At 38.0% G+C, this 23,226-nt stretch overlaps 3 protein-coding genes across 3 annotated transcripts; all 3 read left to right on the top strand.

The window, feature by feature from the left end:
• The first annotated feature begins 1,378 nt into the window (after positions 1 to 1,378).
• Positions 1,379 to 4,528, top strand: LOC113322124 (ras-related protein RIC1-like). Its single transcript, XM_026570146.1, has 8 exons — positions 1,379 to 1,549; positions 1,995 to 2,067; positions 2,337 to 2,384; positions 2,474 to 2,521; positions 2,965 to 3,036; positions 3,106 to 3,261; positions 3,950 to 4,053; positions 4,157 to 4,528. Exons 1-8 carry the CDS (start codon positions 1,536 to 1,538, stop codon positions 4,251 to 4,253), a joined length of 612 nt encoding a protein of 203 aa, XP_026425931.1. The 5' UTR covers positions 1,379 to 1,535; the 3' UTR covers positions 4,254 to 4,528.
• Positions 4,529 to 6,445: 1,917 nt separating this feature from the next.
• LOC113274897 (putative disease resistance protein RGA3) lies at positions 6,446 to 6,988 on the top strand. Its single transcript, XM_026524316.1, has one exon. It carries the CDS (start codon positions 6,446 to 6,448, stop codon positions 6,986 to 6,988), a length of 543 nt encoding a protein of 180 aa, XP_026380101.1.
• A 106-nt stretch (positions 6,989 to 7,094) lies between these two features.
• Positions 7,095 to 7,791, top strand: LOC113274888 (putative disease resistance protein At3g14460). Its single transcript, XM_026524306.1, has 2 exons — positions 7,095 to 7,266; positions 7,364 to 7,791. The coding sequence occupies exons 1-2, from the start codon at positions 7,095 to 7,097 to the stop codon at positions 7,789 to 7,791; spliced, it is 600 nt and encodes a 199-aa protein (XP_026380091.1).
• The last annotated feature ends 15,435 nt before the right edge of the window (positions 7,792 to 23,226 follow it).

Here is a 23,226-nt window from a genome sequence, read left to right as displayed (position 1 = left end):
TTCAACTATGCCTAAGCTAAGGCTTACAATGGCTTATGCGCAAGTTCAAGGAATATATTATGCCTAGAAAGGACCCGAAAGCTATTGATGCATGAAATAATGCATCAACATTCGCCTCTATGGATTTAAACCCTTCGCAGAACAAGGGTAAGTTGGAACGATGTGGAAGCTAAACATGCCTCCTAAGCATGCTTGCAAAGGAAAATGGACGTGTATTTTCCTGATGCGAAGAGGAGTTTTAAGGCCCGGTTAGTAGCATGAGAGTGGCGTATCTGGGAGTTATGGCCTGTGCACCGCGTCGCGTTAGGCGTAATTTTCCATTCTGTCACACCAGTGGTGAAGAATGTTGTTATTGCTTCGGCAACGCGGAAATAGAGGTGCAACAAGGTTCTTCAGAATACTACACCTGATCCCAACAAAGTTGGTTCATAAAATCATTGAGATCATTTGCTAAAATCAAACTAGTGGTAAGGCAGGTATCTACTCAAGATAGATTGAATATTTGGTGGTGTGCTCCAGTAAATCTAATCAACATTATCTGGCAGATTCATAATTTTATTACAAATTTTCAATTTTTCAACAAAATAGAACTTGGAAATATTATTACATCGCAAAAGAGAAAAATAATGAGGCATATACTCTGTCTAATGTGGCTAAGAATGAAAAGGTCACTAAATAATAGGTTGGTTCTCCACTTGCATTAGATCCCAACTCTTGATAGACATGGAAGCAGTTATTTCATCTTAACGAATTCGATTTTCGTAACAAAGAAAGAAAAATATAAATTAACAATGATTGTAGTAGCTCGAAAATAATGAGTCTACAGATCATGATCAAATTCCCTTCGCAGATGCTAAATTTCCATCATAAACATCTGTTTGCAAGTGACCCGATATCTTCCTTCATGACTCATTGACGTTAAAGCTGCACCGTGATCCTAAATCTATAGTTATGACACAAATTTGATAAAACAGTCCTGAATATATGTCCAATATGATCCATAATTTTCTCTCGTATTTTCCATTATGACTCAGTATGTAAGTGACCATCTGCATGCAAGTGACCCGATATCTTCCTTTATGACTCAGTGATCTTAAATCTGCACCGTGACCCTAAATCTACAGCTATGATACAAATTTGACAAAATAGTCCTAATTATTTGTCCATTATGATCCATAATCTTTTCCCGTATTTTTCATTATGACTCAGAATACGCCCCTTGACCTAAATCATACCTTATTTTCTGAATTTACGCTGTGACCCCAACAAAGTTAGCATGGCTCCTAGCCGGGAGGGGCACTTGCCCCAAGAAAAACCAAGGAAGGAAAGAAAAAAAAGTTCTTTTTAAAATTGGTTTTATAGTTAGCTGCACGTAGTTGTACCGTGTACGAAACACCGACGCACTTTCTGTCTTTCTCTCTTAAAACACCCCCTTTTCATCTTCTCTCTTCTTCTTCTCAATTTGAGAAGACCCCAAACTTGAGATCACACCAGAAACAGAAAAAAGAACAGATTTTTTTCTTTCTTTATCAGCCATGAATCCAGAATAGTAAGTATTCTTAACAGATTTACTCTTCTTCAACCTTTTCTTTTTTCCTTGTAAAGATTTGTTTTTTATTGGTGTTTTGGTTTTGGAATTGTTGTTTGATGTAGATCGGGATCTAGGGTTTTGATCAGAACATCTTTTTTCAATCTGGGTTTCTTCGATTTAGGTTAAATTACTTGAATTGTGTGTTAATTGTGTAAAAATCTGATTTTTTAGGGTTTTTAATTCGGGTCAATTTGATCATAATTTAGAATGATCTAGGGTTGGGAAAAGTATAGTTTTAGTTTCAAATTTGTTTTTTTTTTGTGTTTCAATTAATTGAGGATTATATGTTCGAATTATGCAATTGTGATTCAGAAACTGATTTTTAGGCTTTCAATTTTGACTTGATTGGGATTAGAATTGTGTGTTTTCAAGGTTTTTAATTATGTGTTGTGTTGTTTTGCAGTGATTATCTGTTCAAACTCTTGCTTATTGGAGATTCCGGTGTCGGTAAATCATGTCTTCTTTTGAGGTTTGCTGTAAGTAATCATATAAACACATTGAATTGTAGTTCTGCATGAATTATTGTGTACTATGAGAATTATAGTTCTGCATAATACGGATAGACGGGTACAAATTTGGGTTCGTTTTCAGCTGTTTTTTCTTATTGACCGACTGGCTCTTACAAAGCAGCCAACACTTGAATGTTCTGTAATGGGAATGTTATCTTATCACTTTAATATGTTGTGCAACAATTCTATAGTAACTGTACGAGATCTTTACCATTTGTATTTTTGTTAATACGCAGGATGACTCTTATCTAGAGAGTTACATCAGTACTATTGGGGTTGACTTTGTAAGTACTTCAATTTCAACCAGGAATCTGATTTCACTTAAGTTGTGTGTGTGTGCAGAATTTGTAATATCGTGTGTTCTTTTTCGTAGAAAATCCGGACAGTGGAACAGGATGGGAAGACCATTAAGCTTCAGATTGTGAGTTTCTTTCTTCCATTGATGATTGTTTTCTATTGTTTGTAAATTGGATGGTTTTCGCCGTGCACTGTAGACATGGAAGGATGTATTGTTGTTACACTGTTCTTGAATATTTTATATCAGTGATACTGTAAACGCCTCTGGTGTATGCATTGGCGTGTATTAGCAGTAGAATTTGAATCATTCTATCCAGAAATGTCGAAATTGTTAGAGACCAGGAGTTAGGACTATCTAGGGATGGACCTTTGCCCGGTCCCTAGGTTTTTCTTGGCCCGTCTAGAATTTTACTTTGGTCTTGGTTTACGGGTTAACATTTCCCATCAGATTAGTGGGCTCACGAATTTTACCTACACATTGAGTCATAGTTTTCTGGCACGGTATATTATCTGGAACTTTTATATCTCTGAGTTAACTTTTGAAATCCGCCGTTTGTGGTCATGCAGTGGGACACAGCTGGACAAGAACGTTTCAGGACGATCACTAGCAGTTACTACCGTGGTGCACATGGCATTATAGTAAGTTACATATAATCTTTATCGATGCTTTACCACCTCAAACAAGTTACTTACTGTTAATTTTTCCAGGTAGTGTATGATGTGACTGACCAGGAGAGCTTCAACAATGTGAAGCAATGGCTAAATGAAATTGATCGATATGCTAGTGAGAGTGTCAATAAACTTTTGGTTGGAAACAAATGTGATCTCACAGCAAACAGGGCTGTCTCTTATGAGACCGGCAAGGTAATTTAAATCCAACCCTTAACTGTTGAGTTGGTGTCAGATACATGTGTGTTCGGAAACAATGTTGTGCAAGTTTCCTTTAATCAATCCTGACAGATCATATGACTCATGTTATCTTCCCCTTTTTATGTAATGATATATAGGCTCAGTTGGCATAGTCTTTGTATGTTCTTTGTGGTGGTTGTCTTCTTCCCCTTGTCTTCCATGTCCAATCCTGAGAGATTGTTGCTATTTGCATGCACTTGCTGTTGCAAGCGTGTAAGGCTGAGTACTTGCGGGTGAAAAGACTACTCTGGTACCCGACTGTCACAGGTCCAAATGTGGTTCAGGGAACTCTTTCCACCCGTACGTATTCACCCTTACACACTTGCAACAACAAGTGCACTCACCTAAATCTTTAGGTACTTAGGAAGTCTTTTCTTCTTTTCTCTCTATTTCTTAAGACACCCCATACCGCAATAGAGGTTTGCCATGCTACTAACTCACAGAATCAGCACCAAAGCAGCAAGTCACTTACATTATGTAGTGCCTATCTCACAGACTAAACATGCTGTTTTAAAATTGTGGTTATGTAGATATTTTTGCAAATTTGTTTGTCTGGGTTGCTGCGTCTTTCCCTTGTATTCATCTCCTGCATGATTGAGCAACATGTTTTAACTTGGTTTTGTTTCTGTCGCTGTTAATTAAGGCACTTGCTGATGAAATTGGGATTCCATTCCTGGAAACAAGTGCAAAAAATGCCACTAACGTCGAACAAGCTTTCATGGCCATGGCTTCAGAAATCAAAAACAGGTATATACAAATGCAACAACTGTAGTTACCAGTAGTACTGGTTCTCGTAATTTGAGCAATTCTCTGTCCATTCATTCTAAACGTTTACACCCTAATCGTACAGGATGGCAAGCCAACCAGCAATGAACAATGCAAGGCCCCCGACAGTCCAAATCAAAGGACAACCAGTGAACCAGAGCAGTGGGTGTTGCTCCTCTTAGACGAAGAACAAAGCATTATGATGCAATACGCCAATACCTCTCTCCCATCTACTGCACGCATGTAAAACTAGCTAGCTAGTAGGTTTCCATGTTTCTCTTATTCAACATCAAGACGCTTAAAACCAAGTTTCTCTTTGTGATTTGTTGTTTCTTAATTGTCATTGTAATTCCATTATTTTCTCTTTACTTTCATTTAAACAAAAAACATTGGGGGCCTGTACAAATCAGGAATATGATCTTTAGTGAATAGCAGCATTCGTTCTCTGTGTTATATTCTCTTGGTTGCATATCTACTTGGCACTTCTTCAGCTCTGCCATTTCTTGTAATCTTCTTACAAAAATAAAAGAAAAAACCTTTCCCATCCGTTATATATAGAAATTCTGACCCTCGGTAACGAAGAACTATCATTTCTTGTTCGACTCATATATATATATATATAGCAGGCAACCAGTTCCAGTCAACATAATAGAGGATCTCGAAAATTTTCACCAAGATGTCGTGTCTTTGATTCATATTCTTGATAGAATCTTTTATGTAGTGATTGTGTCCATTAGAATTGGAAAATACGCTGTTTCTGAATTATGTAGGTCAAGTGTTTGATGTATATTCTCACTGAAAACTGTTCCTCACAAAAAGATGACCACCAAGTGTAAAAAATCTCCTCTTTACACTTTTACAGTGTAGTGAGTTTAACTCACTTCGAGTTTACCATAGAGCACCACTACAGTCGGAAATTTATGATGAAGTCAATTCAAGTCTTGTGGATAGATCCAAACATGTGGAGTTCTCTCCCTAATTTGTGTAATTTTTTAATTGTTTTGCAATTACCTGTCCTTGTCCTAATGCGTGGACTTTTTTATCAGGTTATTGTTGTTTTGCTTACTGGTAAGCAACACCATGGATGGATTGGGATGCATCTCATTCATTATGTATGCTGGATAATGGCCTTCGGAAATGCAGAAACACGTGCGCCCTGAGGTAAGGCGGCTTTTTAGTGTTTAGTTTGTTGGATAAATACTGGATTGATAAAACAATTGCATGCTTACAACAACTTGGATTTTTTAAAATATGCATTTATGAATGATCCAAATCTGAGATGTATGCATGAATGGCACAATTCAAATAAGCCAGATGCTAATAACCAATTACACATCTCCATCTATTCCTTATTGTACGGTGATTGCTGAGTTTTTTTTTTTTATACATAACTTCAATCTATAAATTCAGAGCACAAACTCAACATCAATCTTACACAAACAACTAGCTATCTGAGATTAATACTTGAGTTGCTTTATTGTGTCTTCATTTTGTTCAATTTCTGTCTCTTTATACAATGGAAGATATCCTTATGAGCGGTGCAACAGGAATCCTAAAGAAGCTGGCGGGTGTTGTTTCCAGAGACATTGGTTTGGCTTTGGATGTCAAAAATGACTTGAAGAAGCTTCAAACTACTTCGGAAATGATTCTCGCTGTGATTGCTGACGCCGAGAAAAGGAAGAACTTGTAAGACTTTGGTTGAGAAGGCTCAAGGATATTGCATATGATGCTGATGGCGTAATCGATGAGTTCTCCTATGAGGACATGCGTCGAGTTGATAGAAAGGATACCTCGAAGCATAAGGTACTCAAATTCACTTCATCTTCGAACCCTTCCCTTAAATTTCGTCTAACAATGGGTAGAAAGATAAAAGAGATCAACGAAAAATTAAAAGAAATTACCAAAGATATGGCTAGGTTTCAGTTAGAGATTACTACACCTATTCCTGATGGTGAAAGTACTGAACAACTGGACCGGCAAGACACATCCCATGTTAACGAGTCAGAAATTGTAGGAAGGGAGGATGATAAATCCCAAATAATAAAACTCTTAACAACCACATCATCATCATCATGTTTTGCCAATACTAATCAATACCCTGAAAAAGTTTCCGTAATATCCATAGTGGGCATGGGGGGGCTGGGAAAGACAACACTTGCGCAACTCGTTTACAAAGACAATTTGATAAATAAAATGTTTGAGCCAAAATTGTGGGTCCATGTGTCTGAAAATTTTGATATTGAAATCATCTTAGTAAATATTATGGAGTCCATTACTCAAACTAAGTTCCATAGGGTTTCGAATTTCCAAGTACTAGTAAATTTGGTTCAAGAAAACTTAAAGAGGGAAGAAATATCTGCTAGTACTTGACGATATGTGGAACGAAAACTCAGAGCAATGGGAGAATCTGAAATCTGTATTGCTTGTTGGTGCTCCTGGGAGTAAATTACTAATTACTACCCGGAATGACCAAGTTGCATCTATCGTCAGGGGGAGTATTCCTCCTCACAGTTTAGATCAGTTAGAAGATGATGCAGGTTGGTCTATTATCAAGCATAAAGCCTTTTCTCCTGGTGGAGCATTAAATTCCCCAAATATGTCAGACATAGGAAAAGAAATTGCAAAACAATGCTGTGGTTTACCACTTGCAGCAAAATTTCTAGGAAGTTTATTGCACTTAAAAAGGAAAGAAAGTGATTGGAGATCAATTAGAGACGATGATATCTGGAATACTTCAGATAACAAAAGAAAAATCTTGTCGGTATTAAAATTGAGTTATAATAACTTGCCATCTCATTTGAAACAATGTTTCTCTTATTGCTCAATCTTTCCCAAGAATTGGGAGATTAGTAAAGAAGCCTTGGTTCGCCTGTGGATGGCAGAAGGATTTCTAAAAGACATTGGACGTGAAAAGTAAAAGATCGGTAGAAGACATTGGACGTGATTATTTCAGAAGTCTGGCATGGAACTCCTTTTTCCATAATTTCGAGAAGAATCAATTCGGCGACATAGAGAAGTGCAGGATGCATGATCTTGTGCACGATCTTGCAGAAGATGTTTCTGGGGATAATGAATTGGTATCTCTCAAGGCAAGTGAGTTGGAAGATGTTTCTGAAGTTCGGCGATTACGGTTAGAACTGGATAAAGAAATATCAGCAACATCTTTAAAAAGCTTAAGTATTGCAAAGAAGTTGCGTACGATTTTTCTTGTTGAATGTTCCAACCTGGACCCTGCTATATTCTCAAAAAATAAACATTTGCGTGAATGAATCTGCAAATCCTGCTTACCTAGAGTTGCGTCATTTGAGTTTTAAGCAGAAACACTTGAGGTACCTTCACCTTTGTTGTCTTGATCTAAGTGAAGTCAATTATGATCAGTCCATCAGTAAGCTTTATAATCTAGAGACGTTGGTACTGACCAAAATGGATATTCGTGTTCAAAATCTTCTTCAAAACATTCAATCTCTAAAGAAATTAAGACATCTTGAAGTTTCTTTCACGTATATGGAAGAATTACCTGATTCTGTCACAAGTCTTTCTAATTTACAAACGTTGGATCTCAATAATTGCGAATTAAAAGCATTACCTGAGTCAGCCACTGGTTTAAAGAATCTAAAACTTCTTGATATTTCTTTTAACCCTATTGAAGAACTTCCTGCGTTCATCATTAACCTTCACAACTCCTGCCAGCTTCTTAACCATCCGCTCAAGCTGTTCTAGCTTGGCTTTAGTCGAAGCATCAAGTCTACCATTTTACACTTCTTCATCGGTCGAGGAATTTTCGGGAGGACCGTATCCACTCCTCGTGCAGTTAGGGTCGGGTGCTCGGCCTTGGCCGAGTGGTGGAGTTCTAGTAAGCCGTGATCGGGTGTGGTTGCTGGATGCCCCTTGGCTCGAGGACCCTCTTGACCTAGATCTCAGGTTTCGAAGTTGGTAATTCTCGTGCTCTAGTGCTAGATTCCTAGATCCTTTGTAATTCCCTCGTCAAGTCATCCTGTCTTCTCTGGTTGGCCAGAATTACCATCAGTGTTGGGTTGGTGCTCTCATGGCTGGAGTGACCGTTCACATGACTTCCTGCTGTGGTAGGCGGTGCAGCTGGTGGCGCTGTTGGTGGTGCTGTTGGAAGTGCGACAAGGGGATGTCTTGGGCTGTGTTGTCCATTCCCAATCGTACTTGTCTAAGCCTTGCTTCTTCTTGATCCAAAGCATACTGGTACTCCACGCGTTGCGGGGCTCGTCTACGATCCTCGCGCATCATCATTGCTTCCTCATCGTCCTCTGTGTCAGAAGCGGTCATTCCATCCATCATATTCTCTGGCCCCATTTGACTCGGGTTGATGCGCAATCCTCTCGGGGGAGGGTCATCGTCTCGGCCCAGATCGACTTCCTCATCGACAGTCTCCATTCCTCCACCTTGTGCTTGGGATTATTCTGGCTGGTGTTGTCGGTTGCTCTGCTGTCGTGAATCCGTCGCTCCTTCCTGCGCGCTTGTCCCTGCTACCGTTCGATTCCTCAGAATCCTTCGTGTTCCTGAGTACTAGCCATCGTCTCGGGTGTGAGTCGTATCCTTCGGCTTTCCCGTCCCTACCTACATCAACAAAACACACAACACCTCACTTTGGAATGCTTTCGAAAAGGTTTAAGGACGAAGTACCATAGTTCTGACACTCATAAAAGAAAAAGTTCAACCAAGTACGATTCCCTTTTACTTTGTCATGCTGAACTCAGCAAGTAAGGTAGTTTTGACTAATAGGACAGTTTTTGAAATGTGGTTTGGTTACGTCGCTTTCGGTACTTTTCTTATGCATTAATCATTATTTTTCCTAACATTCCTTGTGCCAGAAATCACTAATCGTCCGTACGTTTAATCGGAAAGCTCCTTTCTTGGCCAGGGTTTGTAATGGTGACTTCCGCCAATCGTTTTGTCGGTGTCCCAACTACGCAGGTTGTAAAAACAAGATTTCACGATTCTTTCCTTGGAACTCCGCAAGGATAGCTTTACCTTGGGATTCTTTTGGCTTTCTAACGACATTATAAGGCTCTTGTTATGGGATCAGGATGAGATTGTCACCGAAGTGCTCATCATGTCATTTCTAGCCATAGTTTCGGTAACCCTAACTCGATGATTTTGAGCTGGTTTTACCAGTACTACTGTTGTACCAACGAGAAATGACCAGTGAGATGAAGTTTCATTTTAGTTATTACCAAACATCAACAAAGATATTTTTGGGAGCTTTTGAATCTTTCTAACAACTCGTCCTAGTCATATAAGGAGACACAATCGACCATAGTTCAAATTCGAGACCTTACTTTCGAGAATTTTGACGCAAAGAACCTATTTTCAAAGGAAAGGGTCAAATCATAAGTTTCTTTGACTCGAAACAACAAGATAAAGAGAATTTTACTTAACACGATACAAAAAGACAATGACTCCACCCATTAATAGAACTCTTCAACTTGACAGAGATGCAAACTCCATGAGATCAACGAAGATTCGACAAAAACAATTATAACAGATTTGATTTTGAGAAAGAAGGTGCTTCGAAAGACTCGACTACAAACTAATATTCTTAACCATAAGAGTCTTTCACTTAGCATCGACTAACATCATGAGATGATTTAGGAGCTTTGGAATCTCTCTTTAATGGTATTTATGCAAGGTATCTAAAGATGTTACACGGTCCCCTTAGTCGGCGCCAGAATGTAGATGTGGAAAATCCTACAACTACATCCAAAGAATCACAAACACACACACATTGAAGTAAACAAGCAAGAGATACACAAGAACACAAGATATACGTGGTTCGGTATGATTACCTACGTCCACGGGGGTAAAGGGATGATCTTATTACTCGATTCAAGGTTACAAAGGATGTATCTCACTAACAAGCTCTCAATTCTCACTCTCAAGTTCTTGGTGTTCTCTCCTTTCTCACTGATTACTTGGATTCTAACTCTCTACAAGGCTCTCTATTTATACCTACACATGATGATACAACCAAGTTACAGTGTGAGTCGTGGTACATCTTCCTTGATATCCTTCTCGGGTGACGGATGATGCTTTTCCTGAGATGTTGGGCCGAGTTTAGTGGTATCTTCTCCCGACGTCCTTCTTCCCGATGTCGATTGCTTAGTGAGTATGGCCGATGTCGTCCTTGATACTCTCGGTCCCGAGTCTTACTTTGACCAGGTCCTTCTTATCCTCTCAACCGCTTTGTCAGTGCATTTATTTCCCTTGTACTGGACAGGGATCACATCCGAGTTTCACATTTACACGTACTGACCTCACGAGTTTTTTCGATGTCTCTTTTCTCGCGCTGAGCTTGTATAAGATGATTTGGTGCTTCACACTCCACCTATTGTTGATGCCTCATTACCTAGGATTGTTCCACCTAGATCTGTGGATATTTACACCTACATAATGAATAGATAAGTGGTGGACTAAATAATAAATACAAGGTGAAAGGAAGGGTGGGCTTATGGTTTGTGAGGACTTAAGGGGCCTAGAGCCTGGGGTTGGCTCACTTCGTTCGTCTACTGCTGCTACTTATTCTAGGCTAGATGACGGCGCACCAGTGGGTGCAACTGAAGAAGCAAAATAAACTAACAGCGGATAATTCGTTCTAATTCTTTTGTAACACTTAGGCGTCACAAAATTAGGAATAATTATAAGCGTTTCAACCAGGGATGGACCTGTGAGAGGGCTAATCTGGACTGTAGCCCGGATAACCTTCTCGTCCGTCAGTATAAAAAAATCAAAATGAAAATTTTTTAGGGTTGGTTACAGCCTTTAGCCCAGGTCAAAATGAATTTAAGTGGACTCTTGGCTCCGTCCCTGGCTTCAACCGAGATATCCATGGATATTCCTTTTCTTCTCTTCTCGTTGGCGTACGATCCATTTCGTCTTCACCACACTTATATTATTCTGGCATTTTCCTTATCCATCTTTTCTGTAGAACCAGTCGACCAACTTGAACACAAACCACCAAGAAAAAGTAAAACACAAACAGCCTAGACTAAATGGAGCATCGTATCTGCTTGCAACCATTTCTTAAGAAACCAAGAGAAAGAAAGGTCGAAGATTTTTTTTTTTTTTTGTCTGTGCATGGTCGCTTGCTATTTTTTCTTACATTTCATTTCCTCTTTCGTTGATCGTTTCCTAGTAATTTAAATAAATTTCATGCTTAGAAAAATAAATTTCATATATAAGATATTGCTTTACTCTTTCTTTAATCGTTTCCTAGTAATTTAAATAAATATCATGCTTACAAAAATAAATAATTGGGGTTGGAATGTCCATCTCATTTACTTTGGTATTGTGATAAAAATTAAAAGCATCATGTATGCTAGGTAGGCGACAATTAGAGCTATAAGTCCACCCTTTCAACCTGAATTAATGTGTCAATGAAACTTAATGAATGCTATCCATCTAGTCATTTGTCATCTTACTTAGCCGTCGTTGGTGCTGTCATGTGTATATTGTAATATGGTGTTGGGAAGATCCCTTGGCACAAAACTCCGTATATAAAATGTGGAGATTCCGAAATTTTGGTTCTCGTCGTAGCAAATGACAAAAACAGATATTTCTGAAATTTTGGTTGGCTTAGAAAAACAACTAGAATTGATCATGATGTAACATACTGGCAGTAAAGATCCAAAATTCAATGGTTACAATCAGGCGATCTCAACACAACTTTTTTTCACATTAAAACAAACTATCCGTAGGGCCTATAACAATATACAACAACTGCAGGATTCACAAAACAACTGGGTTAATAAGAAGGAGGACGTAGTTCAATTCATTCTTGATTAGTACACTCAACAATATACGGCCCCGCCTACAGTGGTAGATGAGGATCTTTTCACAAATATCAACTAAAGAATAACTCCTAGACAATCAGCGCTACTTACTAAGGAGGTAATTGCAGCGGAAATCAAACAAGCCATATTCTGCAAAATTTCAGAAAATGGTCCTGGTCCAGATGGCTATACAAGTAAGTTTTTCAAAGTTTTCCGGGAAACAACTCACCCTCAATAGATAACAATGGTTCGAAGCTTTTTCGATGATCTTAATATGCATTCTCTCATGAATCACACAAACATAACACTGATACTTAAAGTAGATCATCCATCAAAACCGTCAGAGTATAGACCCATAGGGCTCTGTAATGTCATATAAAATCATTGCAAAAATCCTAGTTAATCGAATTAGACCTCTACTCCCCTTGTTAATAAACCCCTTTCAAAGTGCCTTTGTACCACAAAGATCGATTCACGATAACATAGCAATCGCTGGAGAGCTATTCCACCATATCAGAACCTCAAGCCTCACCAAAGATCCGAAAATAGCTCTCAACCAGAAAGCCTACGATTGTTTAGACTGGGGATTCATCAAAACTGCATTTACAAGACTTGGATTTCCTACCACTTTTATAGATTAAATCATGATATGCATGACATCTGTTACTTACTCGATCAACATAAATGGTACACCTCATGGTTACATCAACCCAACAAGAGATATCAGACAAGGAGACCCGCTTTCCTCCTATATTTTCATAATATGTGCAGAAAATCCTGTCCACAAATTTAGGAAACCTTCAAAACCAAAAGCTGATTTGAAGACTTAACATATCAAAAAAATCATCGCCCATTAGTCATCTGATGTATGTTGATGACCTACTAATCACCTATAAACCCTCTTCCCAGAGTAATGTTGTAGTATTAATTTTGCGGTAAATAAGAGTTCGTTTCTCGGACTTGTAAAGATTTATAAAAATAAAAATATATACACAATATTTGTCACAGGATCAAGAGACACTATGACACGGGATTCCACCATTAATCATTCACACAATTCATATATTTATTCGGAACAATTATAGCTCAAATCATAAGGACTCTCATTCTTGCCAAGGTAGATTTTTAGAATATTTATTGTATATCACTAGCATGACGCATCAAAAGCACTACGACCAAGCATACATCATCATACGATATCACAACCAATTAAGAAAGATTATAAATCGATTAATAAAAAGTGCAAGTAGTCAAAAAAAGAATTAATATAATTATCTTATGCGTAAAGAACGGCTTCCTCCATCATCCCAGTGTTGGGGTTTAGCTAATCATAATAATCATGTTCTCAAAATATATATTTGATGCTCAAAATATGATTAAAAGAGTCAAAAGTTATAAAACAGTGGTTCTGTGACCCACAAATACGTCCAGAAAGAAACGATACCAGGGAGCTGCTGTAAATCAACGACACCCCTCTGCTGCTGTTGACGCTGCAGAAAATAAGACTGCTCTTTGAAGTCCGTTCTTCGTGTTCTTCAAGGTACTCTAATGGCAGTAGCAGGTGGGAATTGCTGTTAATCCTTCTTCTTCGCTCCTCTGCGTCCCAAACCTTCCCCAAACTCTTGATAAACTTTTGTGAACCCATCCCATGCTATTTATACACACACAGGGCGATTAAAATCCGAGTATAACTCGGTTTCCTTTTTTTTCACGGAACCCTCTTTACGCGTCTTCTTTAGGTCTCCAACTTATCCCAAACTCTTAGTTAGATATAGAAGAACCTATAGGAATGTATATCCACAACTTAGTCACGCTGGAAATCCAAATTCGACTCAAAGAAAACCCAACAGAGTCCGAGTTTTTCTTCTTCCCTGTTTTATCTCCAATCGGTTCTCACGGCTTATCTAGCCACTTTTGTCCCTTAAAATCACCCCTGTTAGCTTCCTATAAGTCCATAGAGTAAGCCTAAACATTTCCAGCCCTTTAATCGCACTATAGCTCCTTCAAAAATTCCGATCAAAAACTGCCAGTTAACAAACTCACTTTCCCGCCAAAACTTCATTTGAATGTGAAGAAGAGATGCCCCATATCCAGCTCCGGTGTCCCTTTAGCAGCTGCCTGGAAATGGGTCACCCCTTAGTAATTAGGTTACCCCTTATCCAAAATCGAGGGTCCGTATAGTGAGTTTTCTGGGACATTTTCCGCACTTTTTCGGGGTTCCTCCGGGGTATTTCTGAGGTGCTTCCGGTACTCTATCAACGGAGGTCCAAACGCCGCATTTTCAGCCAATTTCGCCGCAAAACCTTATTCTTCTAAAAACACATACAAATAAATAAAATAACCAAATAAGTACGATATCGAGCACTAACAATATATACAAAGGAGCTATATTAGACACATAAATGCGTCTATCAAATGCCCCCAAACTTATTATTTGCTAGTCCCGAGCAAATCAAAACTACAAAATAAAATCCTAACTCACTGTCGCAGGCATCGTCGATTGCATTTAGCGTATGCAATAAGCCTTTAAACCCCTAGGTGGCCCTAGTGACCGAGTTATAGTCTCGGGAGGGCTTACAAGAGATATACCCACAAAACCTTAATACTCCAGACCCTAGCTATCTACAACGAACCTTGGAAGGCACTAAAGAATCTCCTTGGTTGGCATACTTATTGACTACAAGAGGAAGTACCCTGATGCGAAATTACAATTGATGTACACGAGTTTGCACTCAAGCATACTAAAGTTCATATAAAGTGACAGAGCTCTACTCAGATAGTCGCACTATGGACATCATATTCGGAGTCAAACTAATCACATGGAAAGATTAAGAGATGGATATAGAAAAACATAGATGGTTTTGATGTTTACTAAGTGAACGGCGTTTCCCATATCTGTCTGAAGGCCTCCGCCAAAATGAACCTATCCTAATGGATTGAGATACTAGTCTGACTAATATCAACACACTGGCATATACACCTAACTCTGGGTCAACACAACTGGCATATACAAGGGTACCAGTGGTCGACTTTATTGAATTTTCCTTTTGGTCGAATGGTCTGGTCTCAATTTTTTTTGTTTTTTTTATCTCTTTTTCTTTTTCAACTTTTTTTTTTCAACTTTTTTTTTTTGGTAACTCAATCACTCTAATTCATCCTAGCATTGGTAACAACTTGAATCGTGGGCCCCACCTATCACTTAGAGAAACATGGTTTAAAAACAAAATAAAATAAAAATAGAAGTGAAAAGGACTCAACGAGATATGGTGAAACTATCATGTTATTTCTAACACCTGATCTCTGTGCTTTTATGAATAGACTCTTTAGATGTTTCCATCTATTCAGATTGGTTCCTCAACTCCTACAACCAAAATGCTTCTATCCACTTAGATTAGTTAGTGCAATCCTCAATAGGCATAAATTTCTAGGCTCTGGAGTTTATTTATTCATACTGCAACTAAAAAGTTTCTCCCATACCCCCAAACTTAAATCTAACATTGTCCTCAATGTTCTAAAGATGAAATTAAAAGCATGAACAAGGAGAAACTGTTACCATTTGAAGCAAAAGAGATAAGGAAAGATATTACCGTGTTGCATGAGATTGGGTTACCTCCCAAGAAGTGCTAAGTTTAATATCTTCAGCCAGACTTAGGAAAGATTAGTCACCCCGAATCATATAGTAACAGTCGAAATAATTGTGGGTCTTCAAAACCAAAAAGAGCTGACCAAAGGAAACTACAATAACCCAAGAAAGTGAACAAGGATAACATGCCCTTATCTAGTTTCCTGATTAAGATATTTATATCTAATTGTGGTTCAGGTTCAGGTTCTAAGAAAGGGTCTAAATAAAATATTTTCATTGGTTGCGTTTCTTCATAGGTGGGATCCGAATCATTAGGTCCTAGAGTCTGGAAAAACTCAAATATGATCTTAGAAGCGCACAATAATAACCTAAATAACTGAGGATCCTCTAAGTCAATAAGATTTGACTTACAAAATTGACCACAATGAGAGTAGTGGTCACTCTTAAGCAAATGTGTCGATTCTAATTTCCTAAAGCATTTAGGTTTAGTCTCACAACTTAATATTCGACACATTTGGAATATAAACGTTCCAACAGTTGGAAGAAAACTATTTGGTGGGAAAACAAAGTCAATCAAGGGATCATAGCCTGGGCAAACCACATCAACCAGAGGATGGGTTTCTAATGACTGAACTTCTTCCTGGACATCATTAGGTTCGGGAAAACGAGTATGAAGGTAATCTTGTAAAATGGTCGAGGCAGAGATATCAAGTCCAAAATGAGGGATCTCTGTAAGAGCTAAAGGTATGTCACAAGGAGAATGATAATCACCCCCAAACTTAGATTTCTGGGTATCTCTAGATAGACTAGCTACAATTTCCTTAATTTCTAGATCATTGGAATCCTGAAAATAGTCAATTGTTTCTTCGAGGTTATACTCAAGTGACGCATCCTCACTCATATTTAATATCTCTACGAGTTCATCTTCTTCGTCTAAGACTATTGTTTCTAAATCGCTAGACTCTAAAACATTATTCTCAGAATAAACTCGTTCCTCTAAATCATTATCGGCTTTGTAAACATGAAATACTACATCGTCTAAAACGAGGGTATCTCTAGTCAAATCCTCGTCTTTTTGAATAGGTGAATAATTATTAAAATTATTTGGATTTGAAATAGAAATAGTATTATCATTGTAAAGCTCAATTGGATTAATAGATTCCTGATCACTATGCCTACATATTTCAGATTCTTCATTACTACTATCCTCATCATCATAATAGTACAAAGATGATTGAACCTTATCTAAATAAGTAGTGTCTTTTATTCTAGCCTCATCGTCTAAATTAGGCAAATATTCACTATTGATATCAAGGGTAGAATTAGAAACCCTATTTTGGAAATTTAGATTATTTCGAGCAGCATTAGCCAACTGTTCATTTTCTTCCTCTAGACGTGCCTGAATTTCACTGAGCGTAACACTTATACGTTCACAAGTCTCATTGAATATCTTAGACCGTTGTGTACTCTCTTCTCTTGAACTAACTGCACGTTTATACTCCCTTCGAATTTGTTGGTAGGTTTCTTCTAGAGATTGAACAGGTTTAGAAATGTCATAATCAGGACTAGTTTTTAAGTGATTTTCCAAAAACGCATGACTAGTACTATAATATTCCTGATTTTCTTGCTCGTAAGACCAATTCGTGTGTGGATAGTAATTGGGCTCACTATGGTATGAACCATAACCTTGAAAAGGTTGGCGTTCCCAACTACTATTCCCACCATGGTCATAAAACTGATGATGTCCATATTCAAATTCAGGTCGATACTCATTGTATTGGCTTCTATCATACCAGTTCGACATTCTTAATTGCAAGGGAATTCTACACAACCACAAACAAGGCCGACTCGACTCCACCAAAACAAACCTAAAGATTTCTAGCAAACAAAAAGCATGATGGCTCCACTTAGATTGTTTCTAGACCAGCTTCTATCTTTCGAAAGGGAATTCGTTGCAATTTGAGCAAACCCCTCTGGAATCAATCCGAGTCAAAGTAAGTTGAATTGAGGCGAGGGAAGCTCAGTGGAGCTTTGATACCCAAGGCCTCACCGCTATCACAAGGCGGCGCAGTCACGCATTCAACTCGCAGAAACCATCATGAACTTTGGAGTGTGCTTAAAGAGCAACCAATATTTTTCGAACGAGTTTCCTATTAATATCGTTACCCTATCGGTCTCGTTCTATTCCAAATTTTAAGCTTGGGTTCGCGTTAGGTTTTGTTTTCCTTATCTTGTATTGGTCAGGCCTTGCCCTTTACTAGGAATTTAAAAACAGTCCAAATTCGTCCTCAATCAATGAATCACCTTAAGGAATACAGTAACTCGCTTACAGGAGATTCGCGAGTGTTTCGATGGACTTACCTCCCGTACCAGACGGGGGATGAACCGTTGAAGTCGACTCGGGCCACGACTCCTATGTCATGTACGAACCCGAGGGGCCGAGACGATATCGTAATCGTCGTCCTTCCCTGCAAACAGTTTGTATTTAAGGATACCCTTCCGTAGGGTTTAAAATTAAAATAAATTGTCCAAAGTCCAGAGTAAAGTCCAAATAAAAAGTCCAAAAATTACAAAAATTATGAAAAATAAAGCCTATTTACAAATTCTAAAAAAATAAATAAAAAAGCTATATACAAAAAAAAATTAAATCCTAAAAAAAATTAAATCCTAAAAAAATTATGTCTTTTTTTCTTCTCTTTTAGCTTAGCTTTAAGCTTTTTGTTCCCAAGTCCTTAGTAATCCACTTCGAACCTGTAAATCAAAGACACAAAAAGAAACGTAAAAAGGAACAAATAATAGTAAAAAAAAAAACCTAAAAAAACCTAAAAATAAATAAAAATAAATCTATATACAAGTCCGCGTCGGCGGCGCCATTTTGTTGTAGTATTAATTTTGCGGTAAATAAGAATTCGTTTCTCGGACTTGTAAAGATTTTGAAAAATAAAAATATATACACAATATTTGTCACAGGATCAAGAGACACTAGGACACAGGATTCCACCATTAATCATTCACACAATTCATATATTTATTCGGAACAATTATAGCTCAAATCATAAGGACTCTCATTCTTGCCAAGGTAGATTTTTAGAATATTTATTGTATATCACTAGCATGACGCATCAAAAGCACTACGACCAAGCATACATCATCATACGATATCACAACCAATTAAGAAAAATTATAAATCGATTAATAAAAAGTGCAAGTAGTCAAAAAAAGAATTAATATAATTAACTTATGCGTAAAGAACGGCTTCCTCCATCATCCCAGTGTTGGGGTTTAGCTAATCATAATAATCATGTTCTCAAAATATATATTTGATGCTCAAAATATGATTAAAAGAGTCAAAAGTTATAAAACAGTGGTTCTGTGACCCACAAATACGTCCAGAAAGAAACGATACCAGGGAGCTGCTTTAAAACAATGACACCCCGCTGCTGCTGTTGACGCTGCAGAAAATAAGACTGCTCTTTGCAGTCCGTTCTTCGTGTTCTTCAAGGTCCTCTAATGGCAGCAGCAGGTGGGAATTGCTGTTAATCCTTCTTCTTCGCTCCTCTGCGTCCCAAACCTTCCCCAAACTCTTGATAAACTTTTGTGAACCCATCCCATGCTATTTATACACACACAGGGCGATTAAAATCCGAGTATAACTCGGTTTCCTTTTTTTTCACGGAACCCTCTTTACGCGTCTTCTTTAGGTCTCCAACTTATCCCATACTCTTAGTTAGATATAGAAGAACCTATAGGAATGTATATCCACAACTTAGTCACGCTGGAAATCCAAATTCGACTCAAACAAAACCCAACAGAGTCCAAGTTTTTCTTCTTCCCTGTTTTATCTCCAATCGGTTCTCACGGCTTATCTAGCCACTTCTGGCCCTTAAAATCACCCCTGTTAGCTTCCTATAAGTCCATAGAGTAAGCCCAAACATTTCCATCCTTTAATCGCACTATAGCTCCTTCAAAAATTCCGATCAAAAACTGCCAGTTAACAAACTCACTTTCCCGCCAAAACTTCATTTGAATGTGAAGAAGAGATGCCCCATATCCAGCTCCGGTGTCCCTTTAGCAGCTGCCTGGAAATGGGTCACCCCTTAGTAATTAGGTTACCCCTTATCCAAAATCGAGGGTCCGTATAGTGAGTTTTCTGGGACATTTTCCGCACTTTTTCGGGGTTCCTCTGGGGTATTTCTGAGGTGCTTCCGGTACTCTATTAACGGAGGTCCAAACGCTGCATTTTCAGCCAATTTCGCCGCAAAACCTTATTCTTCTAAAAACACCTACAAATAAATAAAATAACCAAATAAGTACGATATCGAGCACTAACAATATATACAAATGAGCTATATTAGACACATAAATGCGTCTATCAAGTAACCTCCATCTTAAAAACCTGCTTCACTCTCATGGCATTTCGGCGGGATAGGTAATCAATACTTCCAAATCAGTAATCATTCATCATCCGAGATTGGATCCGATCAAAGTGAGTAACCTTTAACAATTCTTCGAGATGCCAACAACATCAAAACCTCCAACCTATCTAGGAGTCCAATTCAAACAAGTAAGAGCATCTAATCACACCTTCGCGCCGCTCCTTCAAAGATTAGCTCGAAAAGCTAAAGGATGGATGACAAAATGTCTAAATCAAGACAGAAGACTCGTCTTTATTAAAACCTACCTAATCCCCGCCTCAAATCACCTTATACAAAAACAGAACTTACCCATCAATGTCCACAAACAAATAGATCGAATCACCAGGAATTTTTTCTGGGTACATGATTCGTCAGTCAAAAAACTTCATCCTGTTAGTTGGGATAAAGTAACAAAACCGATATTTGAAGGAGGGATAGGAATAAGAAAAATCAGTGATCATAACAAGGCTCTTCTCATGAAAAGAATTTGGAACTTGCATGAACAACCTAACTCCATATGTGGAAGTCTTTTCAATGAGAAATATCTAGATCATCAACCAATTATACAAGGCGTTGATAATATACCTTCTTCCTCCAGCGCTCAATGGAGACAATTGGAATCAATCGTCCCTACCATGAAACATTTGATATTTCTTCGTATTGGAAATGAATTATCAACACCAATAGAAGCCAATTGGATTCCACACTCCCAAATTTGTACCCAACACAATGTTACCCGATCCGAAAGGTAGCTGATCTCATTGATCCAATCTCTAATAATTGGAACCGGGAAAAATTAAACACCCTCCCCAATCATGTAGCCCAAATATCACGAACATCCACCTTCTCCAAGATAACCCCCAAAGCAAAATAAATTGGCCGCACTCAAAACCAAGAAAATACACTACTTCATCGAGATACAAATGTCTAACCCACGGTCAACCTACTCATACCCCCATCCCCCTCACTAAATTTCTGTAGAACTTACCATGTCCAACAAAAATTCAACTTTTCTTGTGGAAAAAAATGAATGAAGGTTTACCAACCTTCTTTCCCCTACATCACATCCATTTGACCAACTCTGACATTTTCCCCATATGCAACACTGATCATGAATTAACGATTCACCTTCTGATTCACTGCCAAATAGCGACTACATCTTGGAACACCTTACTCACACAAATCTCAACCACATAAAACTCCAACCATACCCCCACATTGGCTTTAACGCCTCATACAACCATTTACCAGATTTTACAACAATCAACACCAACATCTGTCATCTCTTCTTTCTGTTTTCTATTTTCGACCTTACGGTTGGCTAGGAATGACCTAATATACCGCCAAAAGCAAACAACATCAGAAGAAATCTTAGCTTGGGCTCAAAAACAATAACAAGAATACTCTGCAGCGCAAGATTCCTTACCTCCAGTCATACCAGGAGATTCGCCGATTCTTAACCGTTTGAGAAGCAATAATAGGATTTCAATAATATCAGTAGGATGGTCAACCCCAAACATTAACTGGATTAATATTAACACAGATGGAGCGGCGAGGGGTCATCCGGGATTCGTCGGTGCATGTTTCATTTGCAGGAACTCCAATGCACAAACTGTTATGAAACTAGCTCAACCTCTAGGGATTTAACTATAGAAACTTGGGCAATGCTTTTGGCATCAAGAACATCAACTGAAAGGCAATGACCTAAAGTTATATTCGAGACGGACTCATGAAATCTTTTGCGCTTCATAACATCCCCTACTTCCCCACCTTAGCACATCTCAGGGATGATCGAGGAAATAAAAAATAGAATACAACAGATCCCGCAGGCTGCTATTCAACACAACTGCAGAGAAGGAAATCAAACAGCAGATGACCTAGCCAGCCATGCAGCGGATGGAAGTCAAATGAGAAATTTCTCAACAAAAATTTGGGACCATACAATCCCGATTTTTCACAGTCAAATTGTTTACCATGACTCAGTGGGTACCACATACCCACATCAAACTGTAACTTAGACTCTCTTTAATAAATTGCATGCTTCAAAAAAAAAAAGTCTAGTCCTTTGTCATCTAATTACTTAGTTGAAGCTTCACTCATCAAAGGAATGAATGGAGCAGAAAAAATACATCCAGCTATCTATAACAACATTCCAGTTACAAATCAGCTGCTATCTATTACTCCCTTCGTTCCTAATTAATAGGCTGATTTTGTTTTTAGAGAAAATTAAGGAAATTAAGAGAACTAATCAGTGAAAGTGGTCCTCATGACACTTGTCAATAAAAGAAGTGAAGTGAAATGGTCCCATGCCACTTGTCAGCAAAAGAAGTAAACTGAAATGGTCCACATGACACTTGTCATCAAAAGAAATTAAGAGAAAGTGGTCCCAGAAAACTAAAGTAACATTTGACTTTCCCAATTAGGAAACCAACCTATTTTTTTGAAGCTTCTATTTTAGGAAACCAACCTATTGAAAAGAAACGGAGGGAGTATTTTTTAGTATATTATTGTTGAGGGAATAACCCCTCCCACCTTTATTCTTATATTATTTCAAATTTTGGACATCATTTTATTTTATAAAAACTAAATATAACGTATTTGAAGTCAACATCTTAGGATATGTTAGTCTTACAAAGCGCTATCTACGTACAAGAAAATGAGAATATTCCGAAATATGTAACACCACCATTTATTACTTTGGAGATCATGTTAAAAATCAACAAATTATGAATTGTTGAAGTTAAATCGGTAAATGGTGAGGTTTAGTATTTCGTGACGCACTTATTTTTATTTTTATAAAAATCCACTGAACTTAGTTCCCCATCCAACCCATTCCAAAGCTATTATTTGTACTGTATTAGTTGATAATCAGAGCTAAAGTCTCCCCTCTAACATGAAATAACGTGTTAACGATCCATGGAATTATCGATGAGATTAAATGATTAATAAACTAATAATTAAACATTTCGATTTATGCTAATAATGCTACATACGCATTAATCAAAGGTTAGCTAGATAACAGTTGTGTTGGCGGACTACTATAAATAAGAAGAGTCTCGCCACACAATATGGTACTCAGATCATATCCAATACAAGGAGAAAAAGAAAAACCATCAAATATTAAGTTTCATAGTAAGACATGAAGAACAAAAGCATCATGAGTTTTTTCATCGTGTTGGCTATAAATTTTATGTTGTTTTCATCTTCAGTTAATGCATGTGTGACTCTCGGGCAACCCTGTGGATTGTGGGAGTTCACTACATGCTGTGGTTTTACAAAGTGCAATAGTTATTGGTCGGGGACTTGAGTCCAGTGTGTTGAAGCGACTTGTTATTTTTCCTCAAGATCCCCCCCATAT

Source organism: Papaver somniferum, chromosome 1 (genome assembly GCF_003573695.1).
Source record: "Papaver somniferum cultivar HN1 chromosome 1, ASM357369v1, whole genome shotgun sequence".
NCBI classification, from domain to species: Eukaryota; Viridiplantae; Streptophyta; class Magnoliopsida; order Ranunculales; family Papaveraceae; genus Papaver; species Papaver somniferum.
Note: the sequence above shows the minus strand (reverse complement) of the source record. Positions and strands in the feature narration are given on the sequence as shown.

Coding starts and splice junctions, on each gene's coding strand:
- LOC113322124 (XM_026570146.1), top strand. Junction 2,385..2,473: donor GTACTATTGGGGTTGACTTT/GTAAGTACTTCA, acceptor TCTTTTTCGTAG/AAAATCCGGACAGTGGAACA. Junction 4,054..4,156: donor GCTTCAGAAATCAAAAACAG/GTATATACAAAT, acceptor CTAATCGTACAG/GATGGCAAGCCAACCAGCAA.
- LOC113274897 (XM_026524316.1), top strand. CDS start 6,446: ATGTGGAACGAAAACTCAGAGCAATGGGAGAATCTGAAATCTGTATTG.
- LOC113274888 (XM_026524306.1), top strand. CDS start 7,095: ATGCATGATCTTGTGCACGATCTTGCAGAAGATGTTTCTGGGGATAAT. Junction 7,267..7,363: donor AAGTATTGCAAAGAAGTTGC/GTACGATTTTTC, acceptor CTGCTTACCTAG/AGTTGCGTCATTTGAGTTTT.